Source organism: Equus asinus, chromosome 1 (genome assembly GCF_041296235.1).
Source record: "Equus asinus isolate D_3611 breed Donkey chromosome 1, EquAss-T2T_v2, whole genome shotgun sequence".
In the NCBI taxonomy this organism is placed as follows: Eukaryota; Metazoa; Chordata; class Mammalia; order Perissodactyla; family Equidae; genus Equus; species Equus asinus.
Window position 1 is genome coordinate 139885001 of NC_091790.1, and position 23534 is coordinate 139908534.

General features: G+C 48.2%; 2 protein-coding genes and 1 long non-coding RNA gene across 3 annotated transcripts in view; 1 reads left to right on the forward strand and 2 right to left on the reverse strand.

Annotated features, from left to right (window-relative positions):
- The window catches only part of DLX6 (distal-less homeobox 6), a 5428-nt gene extending 2262 nt beyond the window's left edge, over positions 1-3166 (forward strand). The window contains exons 2-3 of the mRNA XM_044766852.2: positions 1-10; positions 1904-3166. The exon at positions 1-10 is cut by the window's left edge and continues 184 nt beyond it. Coding sequence (XP_044622787.1) covers positions 1-10; positions 1904-2155 — 262 coding nt within the window. The 3' untranslated portion in view covers positions 2156-3166. The remainder of the gene's footprint in view (positions 11-1903) is intronic.
- The window catches only part of LOC139045227 (uncharacterized), a 67526-nt gene extending 63350 nt beyond the window's left edge, over positions 1-4176 (reverse strand). Inside the window, exon 1 of the long non-coding RNA XR_011503159.1 lies at positions 3952-4176. This is a non-coding gene — a long non-coding RNA (uncharacterized lncRNA). The remainder of the gene's footprint in view (positions 1-3951) is intronic.
- Positions 4177-12305: 8129 nt separating this feature from the next.
- DLX5 (distal-less homeobox 5) lies at positions 12306-17029 on the reverse strand. Its single transcript, XM_014859405.3, has 3 exons — positions 16412-17029; positions 14336-14520; positions 12306-13243 (listed from the first exon to the last, which is right to left on the reverse strand). The coding sequence occupies exons 1-3, from the start codon at positions 16764-16766 to the stop codon at positions 12914-12916; spliced, it is 870 nt and encodes a 289-aa protein (XP_014714891.1). The 5' UTR covers positions 16767-17029; the 3' UTR covers positions 12306-12913.
- Positions 17030-23534: the final 6505 nt, after the last annotated feature.

A 23534-nucleotide genomic window follows, 5' to 3' on the forward strand; every position in this document is an offset into this window, starting at 1 on the left:
ACAAACACAGGTAATACCCGAGAAGCCCGAGTATCCCTGAAATGCTGACCCCGCTTGCAGATCGGGCAGGGAGCACATCAGGAGGAATTCTTGGCCTAGTCAACCAAGGATGGAAGGAGCTTAATGACAAATGCCTTTGCTCCAGTTACGCACTTTCCCGGGACAACACGGTTTGGAATAAATGACCTGGTGTTGAATACTGGATTGGATTTGCACATCCTCCCAACCCTCGGCGACCCCATCCCAACCTAGTGTCCTTTGGTGACCAAACTCATAGTTCAATCAAGTCCTATTCTAGAGCAAAACAACATGAAAGGGCACAAACATGTAGCAGAAGGGGAAAAAGATATGCAGGGCAGGAGGCAGAATAAGACCTATGTTTTTTAAGGATCATTTTGTGGGCCCTGGGACTTAATAACAATTTCAACTCGTTGACATAGAAAGAAAGAATTATGAAGTGAAATGCGGTGGGGGAGAAGAGCCAGCTAGCCGAAGGCTCCAATAGGATTTAGTAAAGGGACCAAGGTGCAAACTATTCATTCTAGGATGGGTGAGGTGGGTTTTTCTGAAGATTGCTCTAAGTTCACTGGTTAAATCCTACTGGATAACTGGCTGGTGCAGGCTGAGGTAACTCCCTGGAGCACAGGACTTGGGAGCAATGGCAGAGTTGGAGAGCAAAGAGAAATGCTCCCCAAATTACAGCCGGTGAAGCCTCAGTTAAGTACAGTTGCTGAAGTTCTCCTGTCCTACTAATTTGAAAGACATATATGGAGCATTTCAGACTTCACAGGCAGGGGCTTATGCAGGTATATTAGGACCCTGGTCATGAAACCAGGCTGCAACACCTGTGGTTTTTGTCCTTGTTGATTAAGTTAGCTGCATGGGGTAGTAGGCCTTATCTGAGGTGGGTGATCTTCAGCCAAGGGACTTCAGGTTTATGAGACTTACTGGGGAAAGATTGTGCGGTGCCTTAGAACAGATGCTCCTTAAGCTCTTCTTTTCAATTCAGCCTGCTTTCTCTTGCCATATTGCCACTGGAAATATTTCGAGTTTGATATGAAGGGATTCCTGCTACTTAATAACTTGTATTTCTCTTGGAAAAGCAGATTCCTATGGCTAAGGAATTTAGGTAAAGGAAGCTGCATCATAGAATTTCCTTCTTCAAATAAAGTAGATCTGGGATGTTAGCTTAGATATGCTCCCATCACAGATTCTTGATTCACATTTAATTTTCAGGAGCTCTTTGACTTTTAGTGACTGCACTGATAATCATGTGATGATTGTTGACCACAATTTGACTAAGCAACATACAAAGTAGGCAATGAGGGAGGTACATACAATCTCTAATCCCTACAGGATTATGGGGATATATTTATGTCCAGAGAAAGATGCTCCATGCACAGTCTATGGCATGTGCAATATAATGCATAAGTATATTCAAGGCATTTGGTTATAAATGTACAGGCTTTAATCTGTTCATAGTCTTTTGCTCACTGTACATGCATAGAGATGCCAGTTTTGGGGGTGGGTAAATATAAAAACAGACTATCAGAGAAAGTGCATTTAGTTGGCTTCGATCCAAAAAGTTCTCCGTTTAAAAATCCTCCTTTAGGCTTTGAACCTGGCCATCTCATGCGCTTACATCTCATACGCTGTTGTTTTAAACCTAGACTTGCATCCAACTCAAGAGTTACAGTGACTTTAGGTATCCAGACAAGATACCTAGTAAAGGGGAAGGGGGGGGTAGGAGGAGGGCTAGAAAGAGGTGGAGCAAGGCGGGGACTTGAGGGCTTGGCTTGCGAGGTTTTTTTTTTTTTTTTTGGATATTGCTTCCAAAGCCTCGACTGGAGGCACCGGTTCAATGTTTTTTGGGCCTCATGATCGCTGCTGCCTTTCGTTCCAGGTGAAGATATGGTTTCAGAACAAACGCTCTAAGTTTAAGAAACTGCTGAAGCAGGGCAGTAACCCGCATGAGAGCGACCCTCTCCCGGGCTCAGCGGCCCTGTCGCCGCGCTCGCCGGCGCTGCCTCCGGTGTGGGACGTTTCCGCCTCGGCCAAGGGCGTCAGTATGCCTCCTAACAGCTACATGCCTGGCTATTCGCATTGGTACTCCTCTCCACACCAGGACACGATGCAGAGACCACAGATGATGTGAGTTGTCCGAGGGAAATCGATACCCTAGGGAAACGTCTGAACAAGGCAAGGAGGATCCGGGACCTGCTTGCGTCTGCCAAATCGAGCCGAAGGAGCAGGCTCGGGAGAACTTTTATGTGTGGCAAGACCGTCTGGGCTATTGCTCTCCCTCTCTCTCTCTCTCTCTCCTCCCCCAGCCTCCCGTCTGTCTGTCTCTCTCACTCTTCCCTTTCTTTTCCTCCTTCCTTCCCACCTTTCTTTTTTCCTTTCCTTTCCTCATCTTCCTTTTCCCTTGAGCAGCCTCAGTAATTGATCTTGCATTTTAGGGAGAGTGAAAGAGAGAGATAGAGACTGGTTTCTATGCCAGCGCTCCTGAAACCCCTCACTGTAAGGATATTTTCCCTGACCCCTTGGGATCCAGGCTCTGAGCCTCTTCTTCTCTTTGGGCGTATCCATCAAAACGACTTTTTTAACAGACATTTTTCCCCCACCAGAAGAATCTGCGCAAACATGGCAGCATTTTTACTTGTTTAATGAGCTTAAGACATTACATGATGAAAGAGAAGCATTTTTGGACTCCTGCATTTTTATTTACCAATCCAAGACTGACCAAAAAAAAAAAAGAGAGAGAGACAGAGAGAGAGAAAGAAAAAGAAAAGACCTTCAGATAACAGCCCTTCTCTAAAGAAAAAGGAAAAATTGGCTGTGAGACTTGAATGTTGCCACAAAGGGAGCACTGCATGTTTTATCAAAATGCGATGAGCAAGAATGATGATTTAAAAAAAAAAAAAACCCACCCTTGCCCCACCCCACCCCCCAAACCCTGAACTGGAATCAGGAAAGACAGAGGAAACAACCAAAATCACCGTTCTATTGCTTTGATACCTTTACCAGGTGAATTGGTGGCATTCACTAAGCTAATAGGGACATTTATATGGAGAAACATTTCTGTATATATTGTTGAATTTTAGTTGTACATATACTTTGTATGTTTTTGTCTTCTTTCATATATGGAGTAAAAGCCACAAAATGCTGGGAGTGTCCTGTATATTTCTCTCTGTTTGTCTCTATCTCACCCCCTCTCCTCCATCCCTCCCAGTATATTTTCTGTCACTCTTAAAAGAATTCCTGTTTCCTAATGTGGGAAGCCCTATGTATGAACGTCAAGTGCCTGCAAAGATGTCAGTTTGCAGCACTTGGCATTATCTTAAGTACTCTAACATTAACCATGGAGGTTTTATCAGCTTCCTTTATATGTTATATTTTTACTGTAATTTCTACACATTTATCTATTTTTTTTAGACATTAGAATGATCTATCCCCAGGTTGACCTCTAGACATCCAGTAGTTTCCAGGGCTGAAACTAAGTGTTCTCCTTTCCCTTTCCTCAGCCAAAATCATAGAGCTGAATTTGTCTTTGTTTGGAAGCAGCTTTTTTTTTTTTTAACAAAAAGAGGAAAGAATAAAAGAAAAAGCAGAAAGTAAATGTACAATTATGACTACTTAATGTTTACAACCCTTTGCAAGCTAGCCAGGTAGGAAAATGCACAATCCTGGATGAAATACATCCTTCTGATCTTGTGGAAAACACAGAAATAATGAAAATGAAAAGTCCTTTCGTCATACAAGCAGGAAGCCCCATACTGCGAGAATTAATGGCTACAGACCTGGGCATCCTTCAAATTATGAACCTTGAAACCACTGAGCCATTTATCACAAGTCAATAGAGATACTCAGAGTGCTCCATATAATGACAGCGACATACAGTCGTGCAAAAGGACAGTCACTATAATTAGACACAAAGCAAAGACTACTTACCAATATACCCGTTCCTTTTTTTGTTGAGCAACTTCCACGCTCAGTCAGTCTTCAGAATGGTTTAAAACCGATCAGTCTTGTCATTTTCTAGCATTCGCATTGTTACATTAGGAAAAATGTTTTCTTTTCTTTTTTCCCCCTTCCTACTGTGAAACTTTGGGTTCGTAGCTCCCCAGGATCAATTCTGAACAAAGCCTCCAGCTGCAGTGCCATCCAATTTGAAGCAGACATTGGGGACAATTTAAGGTTTTTATCCACAAGAAGGTTTTTTTCCATTCTCTTAAATGCAGCCATAATTAGAGTAATTTTTCATGTAGCCCGCTGATTACAGCGTTTTTACCGTCAAAGATAATTACCTGTAATTTTCTTCCACTTTTAATACTAAAAAGCCATCTTTATTTAGATTCAGGAACAGGAAAGGCGAAACAAAAGAGGGAAATTATTCTGTTATTCATACACAAATTGCAGAGACGTAGGACCTAAAATTGAAAATTAACCAAAATTATAATGCTGAAAAGAATGGAAGAGGCTGCAGAAGTACAGCTGGTAGTGGGGCTTTGCTGAATTATTCAAATTACGTTAGGGAGAAAGCTACCATACATCGAAACCAACACTAATTTTTCCTTAAAAAAAAAAAATCCACCAGACACATGCCAAACCACTGTGAGTGCATGAAATTCTGAAACACAGCAAATGCATGTTAACACATTGGAGGTGTTGTCCTGATGCGCCTGTCACTATTTCTCTCCCTCCTAATATGAGTTTGATTAAACAAGAAATTCTGCCAAAGGGTCACCCCAGAAATGTCCTTGGAACTGGGCTTCCTCTGGGTCCTCTGAACCTCAAGGGTTAATATTTTCTCTCTTTAGAATCTATCGACCCCATAGTAAAGTGATTCCCAAGAGTGAGATTGGTAGGAGGGGCGTGGGCGAAAGGCAGCACCCAGTCACGGTGCCTACTACGCCTCCCCATGCTCAAACCTCCCCGGAGTTCGAGTTCTGGAGCCTCGTTCTGACCATATTTTCCATGTAAAAAAAGAAAGAGAGAACAATAGCTGCGGGAGGTGAGGGTGAAGGGTAAGATTTCTCCTCTGTGCCAATAAGCATCTCATTATCTTTTGACACAATTAGTCCAAATGTTCCCACCGCCGGAGAAAGGCCTTTTCGGCACTGGGGTGAGGGAGCCAAAGATTTCTCAGGCTCCTGCACTTAACATCTCTGGCTGCTTGCAGAGTCTACAGGGTCAGGAAACAGCGTCATCTATAGATAGAAAAGCCCCGCTTCTTGGGAGAGTCTTCCTTGGTGCGTTCCTAAATCAGACTGGTTCCTTGCCTCTGCAGCTCCGGTGCAGTGTCTCAGCCAATCATGCCCCTCCAACCCCAAGTTCGCAGCGTTTGGGCCCCGCGGGCGAGAGCTCTAAGAGAAGCATCCCGCCCCTCCCCCCACCGCCTACCCCCTCACCCCCCTCACCCCCCCGTCCCCGCTTGAGGCAAAGGCCCTGCAAAGGAACCCTGAAGGGGTTCAGAGGCCACTTAACTCCGGAAACTTTCCCCAAAGTGGAGGAAGATGTCGAAGAGGTTGCATAGTCGAGGGATTCAGACTACACCTGCCGGTGCAAATGTCTGCAAACCTGTGATACTGAAGGAGCACTGTCTAGAGCTCCGTTTGCTCTCTTAACGCCCCCAAACTTAAAATCATCGCCACATGTAAAGACCTCAATGGATTTGCCTAGGACTAGCTTTGAGTAACAATTTCCAATAGATTTTAGCTTGGAATCTCCAACCGGCTCTCCCCACATCTTAACAGAAACCTGGTCCTTTTCGCAGTCTCCAGTCACAAGCTGCACCAAATACATCAACAGCACAGAAAGCAAGAAAGACAAATCGACTTCTTAAGGATCACATTCTCACTCAAATCCTTTTACTCACCAGAACGACAACCCTTTTACTGCTAAAGGGGGATAAAAGGTCAGAACTGAAAAATCTATAAAGCAAAGTTGCAGTCCCTAATCAATTAGAACAGCAACACACATAGCTTGGAAAGTGTGAGAAGAGAAATATGAACTGTGCCTTGAGGTATGCAAGAAATAAAAACTTACCCCCAGTGAATATCTCTTAAGCAATGATCAGGGTCTAGAAATCTATAGTGAACAGAAGCAGAGGAGAATATTTTTCTGAGTCTCAGGGCAGAAGCTCTTTCTCTATATTCTTGGTTGAGTGAGCACATCCAGGTGTGAAATTGTTTGCACACCCCAGCACCTCTTATATTGCCAGCAAAATTAGCTGTTATTACTGTCACTGTTTAGTGATGGTTAGCGTGATACAAAAAAAAAAAAAAAAAAACTGCTGTAATCAAGACCTGGCGCATCTTTGCAAATTACAGATAATTGTAAACGTCCAGATTATGATAATAGCATCCTAATCCAGCCTGCAATATAATTATTACAGAGTGTTACATCTGAAACTGTCCAGTAGGGCTAATTCAGGCATTATTTAGACCCTATTTTTGCACTGCAAATGGGTTGCTGAGTTGAAAATGTACGATTGTAATTTCACAGGGCACTCAATGAGTAATGGTATAGGAAGAGGAAAATACAAAAGTGAAATGTGAACAGTAGCGATCAAATCAAACCCTGAAGGACAAAAGATTGTTTGATTCATATGGAAAAAGAAGAGTGGGAATTAGGAAAATAGCAAATCAGTGGTCTGAAGCATTACATGTCCAAATCTTCAATATGTGCAGGGCTGATTTATTTGCAAGGTCTTCTGCATCTGCTGCTGCTTGCAGTCTGAAATAATTTTTCTTTCTTTTCTTTCTTTCTTTTTTTTTAACCTCCTGTCTTTTTTTCTTCTCTCCTAAAGCATTTCTTTGCCTTGGGGAAAAAAGTACCCCTCCCCCAAGCAAAGAATATTTGTCAGTTTCACCATTGTTTCCAACAAGACTGCCTCAGAGTGCGCCTGTCACTTGTTTATGAACATTTTCTTAAATGAATTCGCAATCTCTCTTGTCATCAGAGCAAAATGTCCTCGGTGCTTTAAGTGTTCCTGTGCTCGGTCTCCATTCTCTTTCACGGCGAACAAGTCATTCAGAGCCCTAAAGGATATTAGCAGAAAATGTATTAATTGCTGCTAATTAAATAAATCCGGCTGGGAAGCCATCTCCGCTACTCCGCTTGGCTGGCTATTGGCTTTAATCCTATCATTAACTTTTATTAATTAACACCCCCCCCCCATATAAACCAGTCCAACTGCTTTTTTCTTCTTCTTCTGCAAGTCACTGACGTGCTTCTTTCTGGATTCCAGAAAGTCCAGTTTTATGTGCTATTGATAAAGGACTGTCCCTGCCCCCAGATATGGTTGTAAAAGAGTAGGGTGGGTCTCCTTAAAATATGGAAGGACTGAAAAGAGAGGAAGTCTGAGAGTTAGAGCAAGAGTCTGGAGAGAGGCTGGGGCACTGTGTTGGTCCCAGAGTGAAAGCGAACTGGGGCTCCAGCTATTGCCTCCAGGAGGGTGAACCCTGCTCTGGCTGAGACTTCTGGAATCCATCTGGTTTCCTGGTGGGGACCTCCTAGTCAGGGATACCTAAAGCCCTTATATCCCCAGCTCAATTATCCCACCAGGAATGAAGACAATTTCCTGGGCATCTTTTCCAGCCTCTAGGACAGTGTGTGATAATTCTCCCTCCTCCCATCACCTCACAGACCTGGGAGCTGCCCAGCCAAGGCCACCCCACAGGGTGGCAAGTGGACGTCCTAGCTCCTGTGAATTTAAGGGCAATGATGAAATGCCCCCTGTTTAGTGACCCCTGTTTATAGCTGAAAGTTGAGTCCATATCCTGCCTCTTCCCCCACCCCTCTGCTCCCACCTTGCAAAGGGCAAGTGGCAGAAATACTCCTTGGATGACAATAAGCTTCAGTGGCAGATTTCTGTCTTCTCGACTTTGCAAGGAAAAAAAATGCCTTCACGTAAATCATACCTTGGAAATTGTTTACTGCCCTTCACCCCCATCCACTTCTTAAAAAAAATACAATAGACTGTGTATGGTGGAGATTTGACAGAGAGTCATTACTGAAACTTGGAGTGTGTGTGTGTGTAGAATGATGTTATGAAGCCATTTTTTTTCTTCCTGTGGCGAAAGGTCGTAATGTGTGGTATTTCACGGTTTTATATAAATCTTGGTTTAGGATGTGGAACAGACTCAATAGTACATGCGCTTTTGGCAAGGACTCCTTCGGATCCCCATAAATCAGAAGTAAATACGAAGTCCCAGCGAACAAAAGAGCAGAAACATTTAATTGCTGCAAAACAGGACTCTCATCTCCTTTAAAGAGAGATTCATATAAATTCCCCCGGTTCCTATCTTCACAGTTAGAGCTCGACCTATAAAACAGGTTATTACATTACAGCCGGCAACCCTGGATGATTGAAAGGGAAGGCTCCCGCCGCCCCTCCGCAGCAGATACAATTTATACTTTCTGCCCTGTACCACAGGGGAACCTAAAGCTTATCAGATGCAAAAGAAAACGCGGCTGGGGGGCCGAGGGAGGGTAGCGGTGGACCGGCTGAGTAGAAAAATATTTAGCCAATCCCACATGTGCTACCGCTATTTGGGCTGTTTTCGAAGCCCAGAGTTCGCTGTGACTCTGAAAAAACCAAGTACAGTGTGCAAGGACCGCGAGCAACCTGGGAACGCGAGCGGAGGGCGGGAGCAAGCGAAGCACCCCCTCCCCAACCTCCCGGGAGGCGGGAGCCTCCACCCAGCCGCCGTGGGAGGGGGTGCTTAAGGGTGGAGGAGAGAGGTGACCGCAGGCGGATCCGCCGGCGTGGCGCTCTTCCCAGAGGTGCCGGAGGGCGTCTGCCCTCAGGGCGTGCCTCCGGGGAGGGCTGGAGAGCTCTGGGTTGGCGAGATCCCAGAGGCCAGTGGGAGGCGCGCGATCCAAGGGGTTGCGGGTCTGGGGTGGGGAGGAGTGTGGTGGTTGGGCAGCCCTAAAAGTCCCAATCCTCAAATAAAAGGAAGCGCTGAGAAGGCGGTGGAGAGGACGGGGCGGGCGGGGGCAGGGTTCCAGCAGGCATCCCTTGCGCTTCGGGTTGGGATGCTCAGGAGACCGAGTGGTGGCAAGGCCGGAGTAAGCTGTAGGGAGCGCCAGGCGGAGACGAGCTCGGCCTGGCTTTGGCGCGCAGTGGGTGACTCCCAGGAGGGCGCGGCCAGGACGCCGCGAGCCGTGGGGCGTCCGGTGGGATCAAAGGAGCCAAAGGAGGCCAGCCGGCGCGTCTGGGATTGTGGGATACGGGGCGGGAGAGAGAGGATTGGCATGGGCGGGGAGATTCTGGCCTGGCCTGTGTCGCCAGGAGGGGGTGTGTGAGTGTGTTGGTGTGCGGGTCAGGACGTTCATGCCTGATGCCGAGACCTGAGTGGATCCGAGTGTGGGTGGACAGGCTCCCAGATGGGCGCCCTAACTGGAGGGAGAGCTAGCGAGCGAGTGAGAGAGAGAGATCAAGAGCAGCGAGGTCTGCGGGTTCCTCTGTGTGTGTGTCTCAGGCCCTGTGGCTCAGCACTGGAGCCGCCTGGCACCCACAGGAATGCGGCTTCTCTCGGCTCCCCAGGCCGCCCCCTGTTCCACAAGGAGGTGACCGCCAGGAAAAAGGGGGGAAAGGGGGCAGAAATCCGCCTAACTCAACACGAGCCTCAAACAAAGGCCAATTTATCTGATCTTTCACGGGAGGGCCCGGGAAGCCAGCAGGGCACCGAGGAATCTCTCACTGGCCCTGCCAGCATGCCCCCAGCCTCCTGGGCTTTTTGAGGAGGTCTGAAGATGGGGGTGGGGGCTTGGGAGTCTGGCGAGGGGAGGTGAAGAGGCCCATGGAGGAGAAAATGAAATCTTGGGGAGCACTATACTGAGAGCTAGGCAGGTGGGGACAGGAAGGGAAGGGGCAGGCAGAGGTCTGAGAGAGTGGGCTCCGGCAGACTGAGAAGACGCTGGGGAGTGGTACAAGTTTCTATTAGATATAGGAATAAACAATGGAGAGAAAGAGGGACGGTGGGAGGGACGGAAAGGGAGAGAAAGAGCACATAGATATTTTTAGACTTTGCTGAGGATCTGTTATTTTTACATCCTTGGGCGCAGGACTGCAGGGAGTTAAACTCCCCCGGGAGAATCCCCATGGTGCCAGGGAAAACCCGCTGCAGACTGGTTTGCCAGAATATTTTTGTCCACGGTTCTCCGACCAAGTTAAAAAAAAAAAAAAACCGCGCGAGAGAAGAGGCCATTGCGAGTGGAAGAAGTGAGGTTAGCACAAGGGAAGGAATCCTGAAACCAAGTCTGTCCGCGCGGCGTTCTGCCTGCCCCGTCGCAACGAGCCTTTAGTGTCCTTAACAACAAGCAGCGTCAAGGCTGGGGGTGGAAGGGTGGTCATTAAAGAAGAGCTTTCCTCTGCTGTCCCCAGAAGAGTCTGAACTCGCCCTTCCGTCAGCTTCACGGCACCGAGTGATTGGGGTGGTGGTGAAGGGATCTCCTTTTCAAAGCCAGGAATGGAGGTGGGGAGATGACGGGGACTGCTGGAAAAATATCTGCCCTCTCCTTGTGCGGAAGGAAAAGAGCATGTTCCAAGCACATTCTTGCCATTCCCAGGCAGCGAGCGGGTGGGAAGTGTTAGAGGTCTACAGGGGGTGCTCTCCCAAACGCGCACCCCCGGGAGCGAGAGGCGCCCGCGCACGGGACAGCGGCCGCTCACAAACCGTGGGCGCAGGGTTTCTCCCCTCCGGATTCGCCAGACATAAAGCGCCGGCTTTCGGTGTCATGGAAACTCCCGAAATCCTTACAAGCAAAGAAAGAAAAAGCACGAAATAGATCCTTCCACCTCTCCCCAACACCCCCCCCCCCCATCTCCCCAACCTCCTATTCTCTGCCAGCGCAGACAACAAAGTGGAGCTTCGCATGACTTTCCCCGGAGCGCCTCGCCGCCCAGAACTTCTTGGAGAAAGGAGGGCTGGGGAAAAGCTGCGAGAAACCGCCTCTCCGGCTTTGGGGGTGGGAGAGGAGGAGGGGTCCACCGCCCAGGCCTCAGCGCTTGTGCCGCTCTGGGACTGGGCACCGTGCGCCTAAAGACCCGCCAAACCATTGAATCTACCCCAAGGCCCAAGCCTTTCCAAACTGGCAGGCTAGAAAGGAAAGGGGAAGAGAAGGAAGGAATCGAGGAGAGGGAGAGAAAAAGAAAAAGAGAGAGAACACACAGGTAAATTCCCCTCCGGGCACACAGCGTGCCTTTTCAGGTCTAGTCTCTCAACCCTGTAAGAGCCTTCTCAGAAATCCTCAGATGACAGGATGTAATTTTTTCTCTTCTAATCTTCAACCGCCCCCCCCCCCACCTTAAGAAGACTCGTTTGTCACATTTATTGCTACCGACTTCCTAGCTGTAAAATATATCCCACGCATCTTGTAATTTCCAACATACGATTTCCCTTGGTATCCCAAGGAAATGGAGTCAGGCAGACTGGAGGACAGTCGAAGAGTGGCCTACAATTCAGGCCTAGGAGCACAGCACCAGACCAGCTGTAGCTCTGGTCACACTGTCCGTGTCGATACATGCAGGGGCTCAGGGAGAAGGACCCGACATACGCCAAGCTTGCTCCAAGTCCTTCCTCTCTGCCCTAAAGAAGGTTCACAAAGGAGGAATCCCTGCAAACAGATTCAATTTCCCACGTTTGGAACCTGCTTTGCCACTGTTTTACATGAAAGCAAAGTAGAGGGAGCTGCTTCCTAAAAACCCATGGAGTGGTAGAGGATGGAGGGAAAAAAATTGTATTAAGAATATTCTCTCATGTGAAATGAAATCAACACAGGGCCACAATGCCTTCATTCCTTTCTTCCACCCGACAATTCCCTTTCTTGGCAGAAGGAATGCCCTCCGCATGTCCTACTTGGCCTACAATCAGTAGGTCCATCACTGTCTTCAAGTCCTGTGATCCTTTCCTCTCTCTAAAAGAGCTCAGATGAGTTTATATTCACAAACCAAAGAGTCCAAGGTGCTACCAGTTGGCATGCAGCAAACATTTCAGATTTTTAAAAAATGAAATAGGAATGAGGGGAAATTTCTTTCTTTTCCCTTCATTTTTTCATCTCTAGAAGCTCCCTTTGAAGGGAGTATAATTTGTCTAATTGCTCTGGCAATACACGGAGGCTGATGGGGAGGCAGTTCTCTACGATAATTGCTTTGAGCTTAGAATTCAGAGTGGTTATTGAGGGATTTCTGCTGCTTTCTTGCTCATACACCGGGTGGGAGGGCTGTATTTAGATTCTAGTATTACTTTCTACCTGAAACAATTTGGGGTTAAACTTAAAATTATCTAAACGTTTTTGTGGTTAGGCCAAAAAACACCTAAATATATATTATACGGCAGTACTATAAACAGGCCACATATGTATATAGACAGAAAGTACAGCATCCAATATATACACATGTACAGTTCTGCATCCATGAATTTCCCAATTTCTGTTTTCCTTTTTGCCTTGTTGGATCTCTGCAGAGCTTGTCTTCCTTTAATTGCCTGCATAAAACGTCACTAGCCCATTATAAGGGGGGCCAAAGGAGTATTTTTTTTAGAAACATTTTGCTTTCATGGTCGAAATAATTTTATTTATCCAGAATATACAGTTTAATTCCTCTATCTACACTTATTTACATGGTTAAAATAACATTGAAAAAAGTCTTTTGAAAAGTTGAGGTCATAGATTTCAAGGCACCATTGATAGTGTCCACAGTTGCGCAAAAAAGTTCGTCTGTAAAAAAAGGGGGGATGGGGGTCCTTTGAAATGCAATAACTTACATGCAAAAAAAAAGCTTTACACATGAATCTTTTTTGTTTCCATTTTTCCAAACTTCCCCATATGAATTCCTTTCTTTATGATTTTCTAAAACAGCAAAACACAGTAGTCCCAAAAAAGAGAGCAAGAGAAAGCGGCCCGTCTAATAGAGTGTCCCGGAGGCCAGCGCCAGCGGGTGCTGTAAGGAGCCGGGTGGCGGCAGGTGGGAATTGATTGAGCTGGCTGCGCTCGGGTACCAGGAAGCCGAGTTCTCCAGGTAGCTGGACGCTGGGGACTGGTTGGAGGTCGGAGGGTGGGCATGAGGGTGGTGGCTGAGCGAGCGGGACGAGCCCTGGGGCTCCCACACCGCGGGAGACTGCGGCGAGTTACACGCCATAGGGTCGCTGGAGCTGGGGCTGTGCTCCGGGGGCATCTCCCCGTTTTTCATGATCTTCTTGATCTTGGATCTTTTGTTCTGAAACCAGATTTTCACCTGGGTGGGGGAACAAAGGCATACGTTACCGGGACACTCAGAGGCCGCCCGCGCCTTCCCCACGGCGGCGACTGGAGGCATCTTCGGCCCCCAGGCGGCCCGGCCCTGGCGTCCGGGCCGCGCAGGTCGAGGCCTACGGCCAAGGGGCTTGGCCTGAGGCAAAGCCTGGATCGAGGGCCCCCGAGGGCGCCCTGGCCGGCTCCGCCTGCACTGCTCACCTCGAGGGCACAATCTCGAGGCTTCCGCCTCTTGTTTGGGCTAGGGAGGGGACGCGAGTGTCCGCGGCGGGGTGCGCGCACCGTAGGCCTGCGCAGGGGGCACGGAACGGCGCCGCGGTCTCCAAAACAATGAGCCGAACCCCGCGCGCATGGGGCGTGAGCCGGCTGCGCACGCGCGTGCGCGCGCGAGCGAGTGTGGAGCGGCTAGAGCGAGCTCCCAATCTCCCACCCGACTGACTGAATTCCCTCCTCGGCTCTGAGAGGTCAGAATCTGCCTGCAGAGGCTCGAATATTCTTTATTCTTCTATAGGGGGTGCTATAGAAGGGTTGGGGTGGGAGTGAAGGGAATGGGACAAACCAGGGAAGATGTCCCCGTATAACAGCGCCCCCCACCTTGCACCCCCAAGGCTACTGTGGCCTAAAGCTCAGCAGGAGCAGGGCGTGACCCTTCAGTTTTTCCAGCCCGAGGCGACGTTCGTTCTCAGCCTTTACGCGGCCTGAGACCACCGCGAGAGGCCCTGCTCACCCGGAGAGGCTCTGCATTGTGCAGAGAACCAGACTTTTCAGGGCTGCGAGAGCGTCCTAGAAATAACCCTCCCCTTGTTTCCAATCTAGGAGATTGGCCCCTCATCCCTGGAGGCCTGAAGTGGGGGCATCTCGGATGAACGACGTCTCCATCCCGTCCCCACCGTCGCATGGCGGAGACAGCCGGCCTGACTCATGGAGGGAAGGACGCGTGGTCGGGGTCTTTCTGTCTGTCTGTGAGTTTCTCGAGGGTGCTATCCAATCGGCTCCAGCCCTTCGGGACCGAACCGCGCGGCCCGGCCAGGCTGGCAGCCGGGGCGGGGCTTTTGCCCGCCGCGGCCGGATTTACCTGTGTTTGCGTCAGTCCCAGCGAGGCAGCCAGCTCCGCGCGTTCGGGCAGGGCGAGGTACTGAGTCTTCTGAAACCTTCTCTGTAACGCGGCCAGCTGAAAGCTGGAATAAATAGTCCTGGGTTTACGAACTTTCTTTGGTTTGCCATTCACCATCCTCACCTCGGGCTCGGCCGCTTCTTTCTCTAAATAATCAAAACAGACCCGGTTAGAGCTTGTCGGCAGACAATGGCCCTTTTGCAGAACCCCCAAATACAGCCCTTGAGTTTCTTACCATGCAGTTTTCACTCTATTACCCCATATCCCCACCTTTGCTTCGCAAGACCCAGAGAAATATGCCCCTCCCCCAAATCGTGGAAAAGCCAGGGAGTCTGATTAATTCCGTCCTCGGTTCACTCAGGTTCTCTCGTGGGCTTGTGCAAAGCGCTTTGTACAGCTCAGCTCCCTTCTTGGCGTCCGGGATTTAGCCCCTGAAGCCGTTCCTGCTTTACCCGGACTTGTTTTTACACCCACCCTATGTTCACCCTTGTTTCTGGAGTGAGCCTGGTCAACCCTTCCCGGAGCTTCAAGGGGAGGCCCCAGGCCATGACCCCCTTTCTGTCAGCGTCTGTTCGGGCGCCCGCAGAGGCCAGACGCATGGGCAGGGAAGACGCTAACCGAGGTCTCCAAAGTTCAAAGACCCACAAGCAAACTATGCTCCTTCAATTCAGCAGCAAGCGGTCCCGGCCGCCGCAGACAGAGGGCCGATTATGCAGTCCCCATAATCTCCCTGCAGATCTGCGAGGGCACAGATGTGTCTGGTTTCTTTTACAAATAGACTTAATAAGTTCTTGGCCAAAAGAAAAAAAAAATCTTTCACTTACGCACGAAATACAGAGACACTGAAAGGAATGAAGACACCCCACCCCCGAGCTCTCTTTTAAGTTTAGCAAAAGTCACACATTGAAAAGGAATCGGAGGTGGGGTGTTTTCGTAGGAAAGGGGCGGCAGGTCAGGTCGAATTTATCAAAGTCGTGAGCATAGGCGAGGAAAAAAGTCTTTCTGAACGCGTGTTTTACAAATGTGCCCTGGGGCCACAAGTCCCCTTTCTCAAAAGTACTGCCTTATCAGAAGTGCCCATCTGTGGAAGGGGCGGAGAACCTCTCCGCAGTGTGTGTGTGTGTGTGTGTGTGTGTGGCGAGCTCCTGGGAGAGGAAGGGTGGAGGATGAGGGCTGTGGTCTCCATTCTGCCAGAGCAGGGGATGCTAATATTAGCAGGATTATTAATGTGCTGGTGGGAAGAGATCAAACCTGACCAGCAAAACCTCTCCAAGGAGATCTCATGTCTCTCTTCCCGCCCAAGCTCACTACCCCTCTTAAACTCTCCAACTAAGTTTCAAGGCGGACGAAAAAGAAGGATGTAAGGAGGAGGAAGACAAATTTTAGGCACCTACGGAGAAAGAAAAAAAAATCGCTCCAATAACGTGACCCCTCAGCAACCCTCGTCCACCTTTAAATGGCTTTTTGTTTTTGGAAATGCCTTGGATAAACCGCAACACTCTCGGCGCGCTCTTCCTCCGGCGGGCTACAGCTCCCCAGTCCCCCACCCCCACCTCGCGCACACCGGGCACCGACTCGCCGCTGGCTCGAGGCTGCTCTCAGACTAATCCTGCCAGAGTCTTTGAGGCGGCCTTCCACTCCCACTCGCACCAGCCGAGCACGCTTACCGAAAATTCCAACTAACCTCCCCTTTATTACGCAAACGCCACTTGGGCTGCTTGATTCTTTCTTTTCTCCACCCTTACCCCCTTTCGAGCCTCGCTGGCTTTCTGACCAGGAAGCCGGGACTCCCACAACTGAGCCCCCTCCTTCAGGTGCCGGAGGGGAAAGACGCTGGTCTGGACCCCCGCAGTTTTCTTCTACTAAGAACTCCAAAAATGCTGGCCAGGGAACCTCTCTTGGTTGCAGAGTCCAGGCCCCCTCTCCCTTCTGCCGGTGCGCCCCCACTGCAGTGGATGGCATGGCCCCCAGTCTCCCTCCCCACCTCACCCCCCTGGAATCCTTGCTCTCCTGTACCGCCTGCCCCCTCCCCTGTACCTGGCTGGCTGGTGGCGCTCGGGACGCGGTTGTAGGCGCCGCCGTACTGGTGGTAGGGGCTGGCGTAGCTGTAATCGGCGTAAGCTTTGGCGGGGTAGCTGCCGGCAGAGCCGTTCACGCCGTGGTACTGGTACTGGTAGGGGTTGAGCGCTTTGCCATAGGAAGCCGAGGTAGGAGAGCAGTAGCCGTGCGGGGCTCCCCCAGTGGGACTGTAGTAGTCGGAATCGGTGGCCGACGACTCAGGCAAAGTTGGCGATTCCTGAGACGGATGGTGCATGGCTGCGGACGTCTGGAACGGAGCTTGAAAGTCGCCGGATCGGATGCTGGGGACCCGTCTGTCAAACACTCCTGTCATCGCTCACAGGCGGCGGCGGCTGTCCTTGCTGCTGTGGCGGCGGCTGCTGCCTGAGTTGGCTGTGGGGCTGCTCTGGTCTAAGCAGACATGGCTGTGGGAGTGAGGAAAGAGGAGGAAGAGGAGGAGGAGGAGAGAAGGAGGCGGCGGCGGCGGCGGCGAGGAGGAGGCTGGGAGTCGTGGAGGCTCTGTCTCCGGCAGGCTGACTGCTGGCTGAGGCGCAGCACAGCCTTGGTTAAATCCTTAATTGCGCGCTTACGCACAGCGGGGTGGATCGGGTTCCATTGGCCAGGGCCTCAGGAGCAGCAGCAACACCCTAACTCGTCCAACTAGTTTTAGCACAACAAAGCAATGCTTAAAAAAAAGGGGGGGGGGAGAGAAAAAATGGAGGGAGAGGGGAAGAGTGTGTGTGTGTGTGCGCTTGTGCTTGTGTGCGTGTATATGTGTTGTTGCTTGTTGGGGGAGGGGGGTCTCAGTCAATCTGTTTTCAGTGAATACCGAAGACAACGCACAAACCCCAACCCTCAGCTCTGTAATGTCTGGAGACAATGTGTTCCAATCAGCAGCCTTGGAAAGTAGACACGTTTTGGGGGAGAGGTCGGCGACGGTCCTTCCTGGCTCCCCAGCTCCTTGTCCCCAGGACTGCACCCCAGGGCAAGCGCGGAATTGAGCACTTATATTGAAATGGGGAATCAAAGCCGGGTAGGGGGGAGCAGGAATGTGGGATGAAGGCGAGAAGGAACTGAGAACAATACTTTTAGTGGGGTGCTGGGAGACAAGTTGTAACTTACCTGCGTTGAAAAATTGCGATTTGGGCAAAGACAGACAAATTTGCGGGAAGCACTCCTTGGCACGAGATGAGTATTTCTCAAACGAGGGCTGGATAAGGATGCTCAAGAATGCATAGCGTCCATTCAGAGGTTAATGTCAGAGAGTTCCTGCAACCGTAAATCCCTACAATGACTTAAAAAAATCACGGTCTTAAGCACGAATAACTTAATGAAACCCAAATTACTGGTCCCCAAGAAGAGCAGGCCACCCCACATCTTGTTCAGTATTCTCCCCTGTTTGGATGCTGTTGGAATAGAGGTTCTGTAACTCTATATTCAGTGGCCAAAGATTCCTGCAAAAGTGAATCATCCACTTATGACCGCTCATTCCTCCAGGACCAAATGGGAACCCCAAGAAGACTGGGAAGTAGACAGATAAAAGCCTTTTGCGAAGTTGAGTGAAGCCCACGGATTTCCCCGTCCTGGCTCCATAGATGTGGCACCTGAAGGCTGGCCTTTCCGTTCCCCGGGCCCATGTTCCCTACCCTCCGTCTGTTTATTTCCTGCAGCAAAGACATTTCAGCTCACAAGCAAAGGGAGAAAAGGCTCAGGAATCAAACACTTTGTTCTGGTGGTCCAGAGTTTGCTTTTCATAATGTGTCACTCTTGCTCTAGAGGTGATCCAGCTGGGAGCTTAGAAATCTAACCTAAATCAATCTACCACTCCCCATTTTCCGCCCCCTCAAATAGGCAGCTCCAGGAGTTGGATCCTGATTTGGGCTCTGTCAGCATCTACCTCCAGGGGGTCTGAGGCTGGGAACCAGGGGAGCTCCACCGACATCCAGGGTGAGACTGTGACCTCTCATCACTCTCCCCTCCACCCCCAACCAAAGAAGAAAGCATCTACATTAGTTGTGTCTAGTGTTAGTTTAGCCTCACATTGGCTGTGGAGCTACTCCAGCCCAAAACAGGGCGACAGGGAGAGGAGGGTGGTGTGTCTGGAACTGGGAGCAGGATGCCAGCCCAGCTCCAGAACTCCAAAGCTGAGCAGCCACATGTGCACAAACTCCATGCCTCTGCCATATGGGCACCGGAAGAGCACAGCTATTGTGGCACTGCCCTTTGGGGGCAACTTCAGGTGGGCGTGCACAAGGAAGGGGAGATGTGTCACCAGGTCCTGCAGTGCCCCTCCCCCCACCCCCACCTGAGTTTCCTGCTTGCCGCCTGAGTGCCTTGGATTTCTCTGAGATAGACGCCCAGGGAAACAGCTGCAGCTGTCTGCCCGTCTTCACCCCACGATGTCGATTTTGGCACGGATGTTCACTCTCTAGATTTAGGCTGTGAGGAATTACAGGACATTGGGAAATACTGCTAACTCCGTTGGGCTTACAGTCCTGGCCTCTGCTATGAGGAAGTTCTGGGGGCCCATCTAGTCACCTTACATCCTACTATTTCATCACACGAATGGCTTCACCAAAGCGATGCCAGGGATGGTTCAAAGCGCCTCGTGGCAAAGGCAAGTGGCACAGGGAGCTTGGCGGCCTTCCATTGGTCCTTCCACCCCAGCACTTTTTATTTAAGATTTAAAAGTTGCTACGTGGAGAGAACTAAGGTCAATACGGTTCTGCTAAATAGGGTGTTCCTAGCAACATCCTTAGACCTTGCTGAGAAGGCAGATTCCAACCAGGATGGAATCAGAAGCTGCAGAGTTTGGGCAAAATTTAGAAGTTTGGGATCCAGTCAAGAATACAATGTTACAATGTTAACTTAGTCTAGACCTTGCTAAATTTCACTTTTCCCTCTGCCAGAGAAAGACATTCTCTCCCATATTTTACACAGCACAAAAAGGAGTGGGGAAGAAGGCAAGAATTTTACTTCTTTGTTAGGATTCCTAAAGTGTTGGCCCTCACGCCACAAACCATTTGTGCAAAGGCCAATTCTGGGTGTGTTTCTGAAGGTCCAGAGCCTCGACTTTCTTAACTTTGTTCTGTTTCTTTTCTAGGTTAACCCCATTTCCCCAAGCCTTTCCTTAAAAGCAGCAGGAGGGAGAGTGAGCGCTGATTTAAAAGGAGCCGGGAGTCTTTTCACAATTCAATCCCATTGCATTTCACATTGTAATCATTGTAGTTTTACGCACGGCCAGCACCCGGGCCTGGCCGTCGCTAGGACCCACACTCTGGGCGCACATGCGCTGGGTATCCCTGCTTTCAGAGTAGCAACTTTTGCTGGTACTGTGGGTGGTTCTGACACCAACGGTCGGAACTTTGTCTTAAAGCCAGCGGGCCGGACGCGATTGCCTCTTTGAAAACCCACCGACAGACCCAACTGTGGAGAAACAGCCCCATGGCATCAAACTTCCCCAGAAGTGCGCTGCCCGTTGCGACGCGTAGGACGATTGTGAGTAATTTCGTCTCCTAGTAGCCGAAATTTGCAAGGGGCGGGAGAGAGTGGGAGCGGACCCTAAGAGAAGTGCAAGTCTTTACCACGAGCGCCACCCAGTGTCCTCAAGGAACAGCGCGCAAGAGGCAAACGTTTTCCAAGCTCAGTCACTGGCCTGACCGCGCAGGCTGGTCCTCGGGGTTGGAGTCCACTGCTACGTAGCTTTCCTTCTTTCTGCTTCCTGCAAATATTTCTCTCCACTCCCACGCCCTGTCATTCCTTTCCTTTACTCCTCACACATTCATACTCTCCCCCCCCCCCCCCCCCCCCCCCCCCCCCCCCGCCCCCATCGGATCGCCTTTCTCTGGGTCTCCACGAAATCCGGCCTTTTGGGAGAGTAGTGCGCTGGGTTCAATCTCCTCAAATTGGGTGACTAGAAATAGTTGCAGGTGACCCTTGTTTCCTAGACAGTTCTAAAGGAGCAGGCTCTCCTCTGACTAGATGAGGCGCTCTCAAGCCTGCCGGTGCTTCACTACTGCGGTGAACTGGAAAGATAGTGCCACTCTGAGTTTGCAGGGAGAGTGCCTTGGGAAGGGTGGGGGGAGAGAGTTTCAATAGCTACGGTAATTCAGTTTTCTCCCTCTGGTACATCTGGAAATCTATTTACTCGTAGGCATGCTAAAAGTAGAACATCCTTGCCTTTGGGCTTGAAGCTCAGACAAATCAGGGCACCTGAAAAAAATATTTAATTTATAAACTTAAGATCTTTTTAATATGGAAACTAGTTTCATTTATTTAAAACATTGTACACATCAGTTGGATGCACATAATTCAGGTAGATAAAGGACCCCATAACATGATACCAGTATTAAATATGCAAACAATATAAACAACGCTTCTTGAGTTTGGAATTTTTATCACTGGACTCCTTGTCTTTTAAAAGCCCTGTTCTAGGGGCTGGCCCAGTGTGGTAGTGTTAAGTTCCGGCCCTCTTGGCACAGATGTTAGCTCAGGGATGATCTTCCTCATCAAAAAAGAAAAAAAAATCCTACTCTTGGCCTGAGGCTTTTTTAAAACTTTTTATTCACAATGCTTTATCCATTACTTTTCTTTATCTGTCCAGTGAAAAATGCTCTTAGAGCAGTTCACTGTTATTATGTCTTTATTGATCAAGATTCATCCAGAGCACTTTTCATCCCAGACATCTCAAATACAAACAAAGCTGGTTACATCATATACTTTGTGGAGATAGATCTGAGTAATCATTTTATTTACAATGGAGCTTCATTTTTCTTTGAGCTAGATTACTAAGACCGTTTAATAACTTAAGCTAACAGCCCTGAAACATTCAATTTGATGTTTGTCTAGAAGAGACACATTTCCATGAATTGGGATGAAATGAAAAGACAGCAGTGATGATTGCAAAGTGATGAAGGCTTTCAAAAGTATCACAAGTTGTTGGTCATTTGTTATGGCAACTTAGCTTAATGGCCTTTGGGTCTCACAACAGAGAGCCAGGTGCTTGGATCTGACATTCAGAGGTGGTTCATCTTCTGAGTTAGCGAAACTGTTTAATTCCCCACCTAGGTTGAAAGTTCTTCCCGTGCACTCATGTGGCTGAACAAAGTAGGGCCAAGCCAAAATGTTTTGGAGCCGGTATGAATTGACAATGGGCTCCTCCAGGAAGGGAGGTGAGGGGAAGGGGGTGTGGGGAGGTGATGGAAAGGATAAGTACAAAGAAAGATTCCTCCCATGCTGAAATTAATTTCAGTACCCCTTGCCCTCAAGAAAAATGTGTTTGGAGTTAAAGAGCATCTCCAACAAAGTAATCTCAGAGGATTCACTAGCAGGCAATTATATAAATATTCTGAATAAATTAAAAATCCCCAGAGAGGAAAACAATTTTCCACTTAATTCCAACCTAATAGGATTTTTCAGTTTATTTCCAAGCGATAGTGCGGATCATAGACTTCTGCACATTTTGTTTTTATAATTAAGACATTAAAATGTGTTTATTCATTTAACTGAAACATAACTGGCTAGGAAAAGGCCTTAAGTATCCACTCAAATCTATTCTCTATGAGAAGAATTTAATATACCACAGCTGAAAACACTTCAAGTTCATCTAAGTAGGAAGTAAATGGGATTATATTATTATATGTCTTTGCAAAGTGAAATTGAGTCAGATTCTTCATCCTAAACTGAGATTTCATCTGCTTGAAAGGAAGGTTTGGCTGTGATACTATTTACAAAACCTTTGTTCTCCTTAAAGATATATAAATATTCCAATTAAAAAAAATACCCCTTGTGCAGTTAAAAGAAAAGTAATTGGCAGACAGGAATTCAGAGCAATGATCCAGCTCTGGCAAGGAAATGGCAAGAGTGAAGCTTAAGTCATCTTTAATAACATCCTAATTCCAAGATCAATTTAGAATTTTAAAGTTCATTGATCCTAAGCCACTGTATTTTTATGATCTGACAACACTGTATGCAAAGATGTAAAAAACCACTTCTAAAATAAAATCCATTCCGATTTTTCAAACACTGTGAGCTGGGTAAAACTTGGCCCATGATATATATGTACACAGGCAGATAGTATAATTTTATAGGCATTTTTGTACTCTGTGTTAATTATATCATTTTAATAGATTAAAACAAACAGCAAGAAAATACAAAACCTTTTTCTACAGCTGTGTTTACTACCTTATACATTTTATAAAGAAAAAGATTCTTAAACAGGCAACCCCAGCCTGAGATAAGAGGTTTCCCTGCTGTGTTACGCAGCATAATCAGTCGAAGGCACAGTGCCCACCTGGACTTGCATCCTTCTGTGCTCCTGCAGAGGAAAATTAAGGCAACAGAAAGGAAAAAGTCAATAGCTTTCCCAGTGAAGTGTAGCTGACACAGCAATGGAGTCACTTTTTAAAACCGTGGGCAGAAAAGATATGGTGCTCTACTTGTGCCCAGAATTTTTGTGATAGTCAACTTAGATAGTGCGTGGGCAGTTGAGCCAAATTTTGCTTTGGCAACATCAAATCTTCAGTTTTATTTCACTGTCTCAACATAGCAGGCTCTTGGATGGTGCATTTAGCAAAGTATTATAAATCTATTCATTCACCTAATTTACTGCCACATTCTGGTTTACAATTTTAGGTATGTGACTGCATGTACTCAGTGATTTGAGTGCATTTTCACAGTTTTATCCCCAATTGATGTACGCATTTCAGTTGGTTACTTAGGAAATCAGGGAACACTTTGGTTGCTGCTGTGACTTTTCCACAGACTTCACTTTGCAAGCAACATACTGTGCATCTACATGCAGTCCTGTTAGTCTAAAATGGGATGTGGGGAGGTTTGGGGTGAACGAAATGGGTGAAGGGGATCCAAAGGTATAAATTCCCATTATGAAATAAGTCAGGGGATGTAGTGTACAGCATGGTGACTATAGTTAATAATACTGTATTGCATATTTGGTAGTTGCTAAAAGAGTAGATCTTGAAAGTCCTCATCACAAGAAAAATAAAATTTTGTAACTCTGTATGGTGACAAATGCTAGTGTCGTAATCATTTCACAATATATACAAATATCAAACCTTTATGTTGTACACCTGAAACTAATATA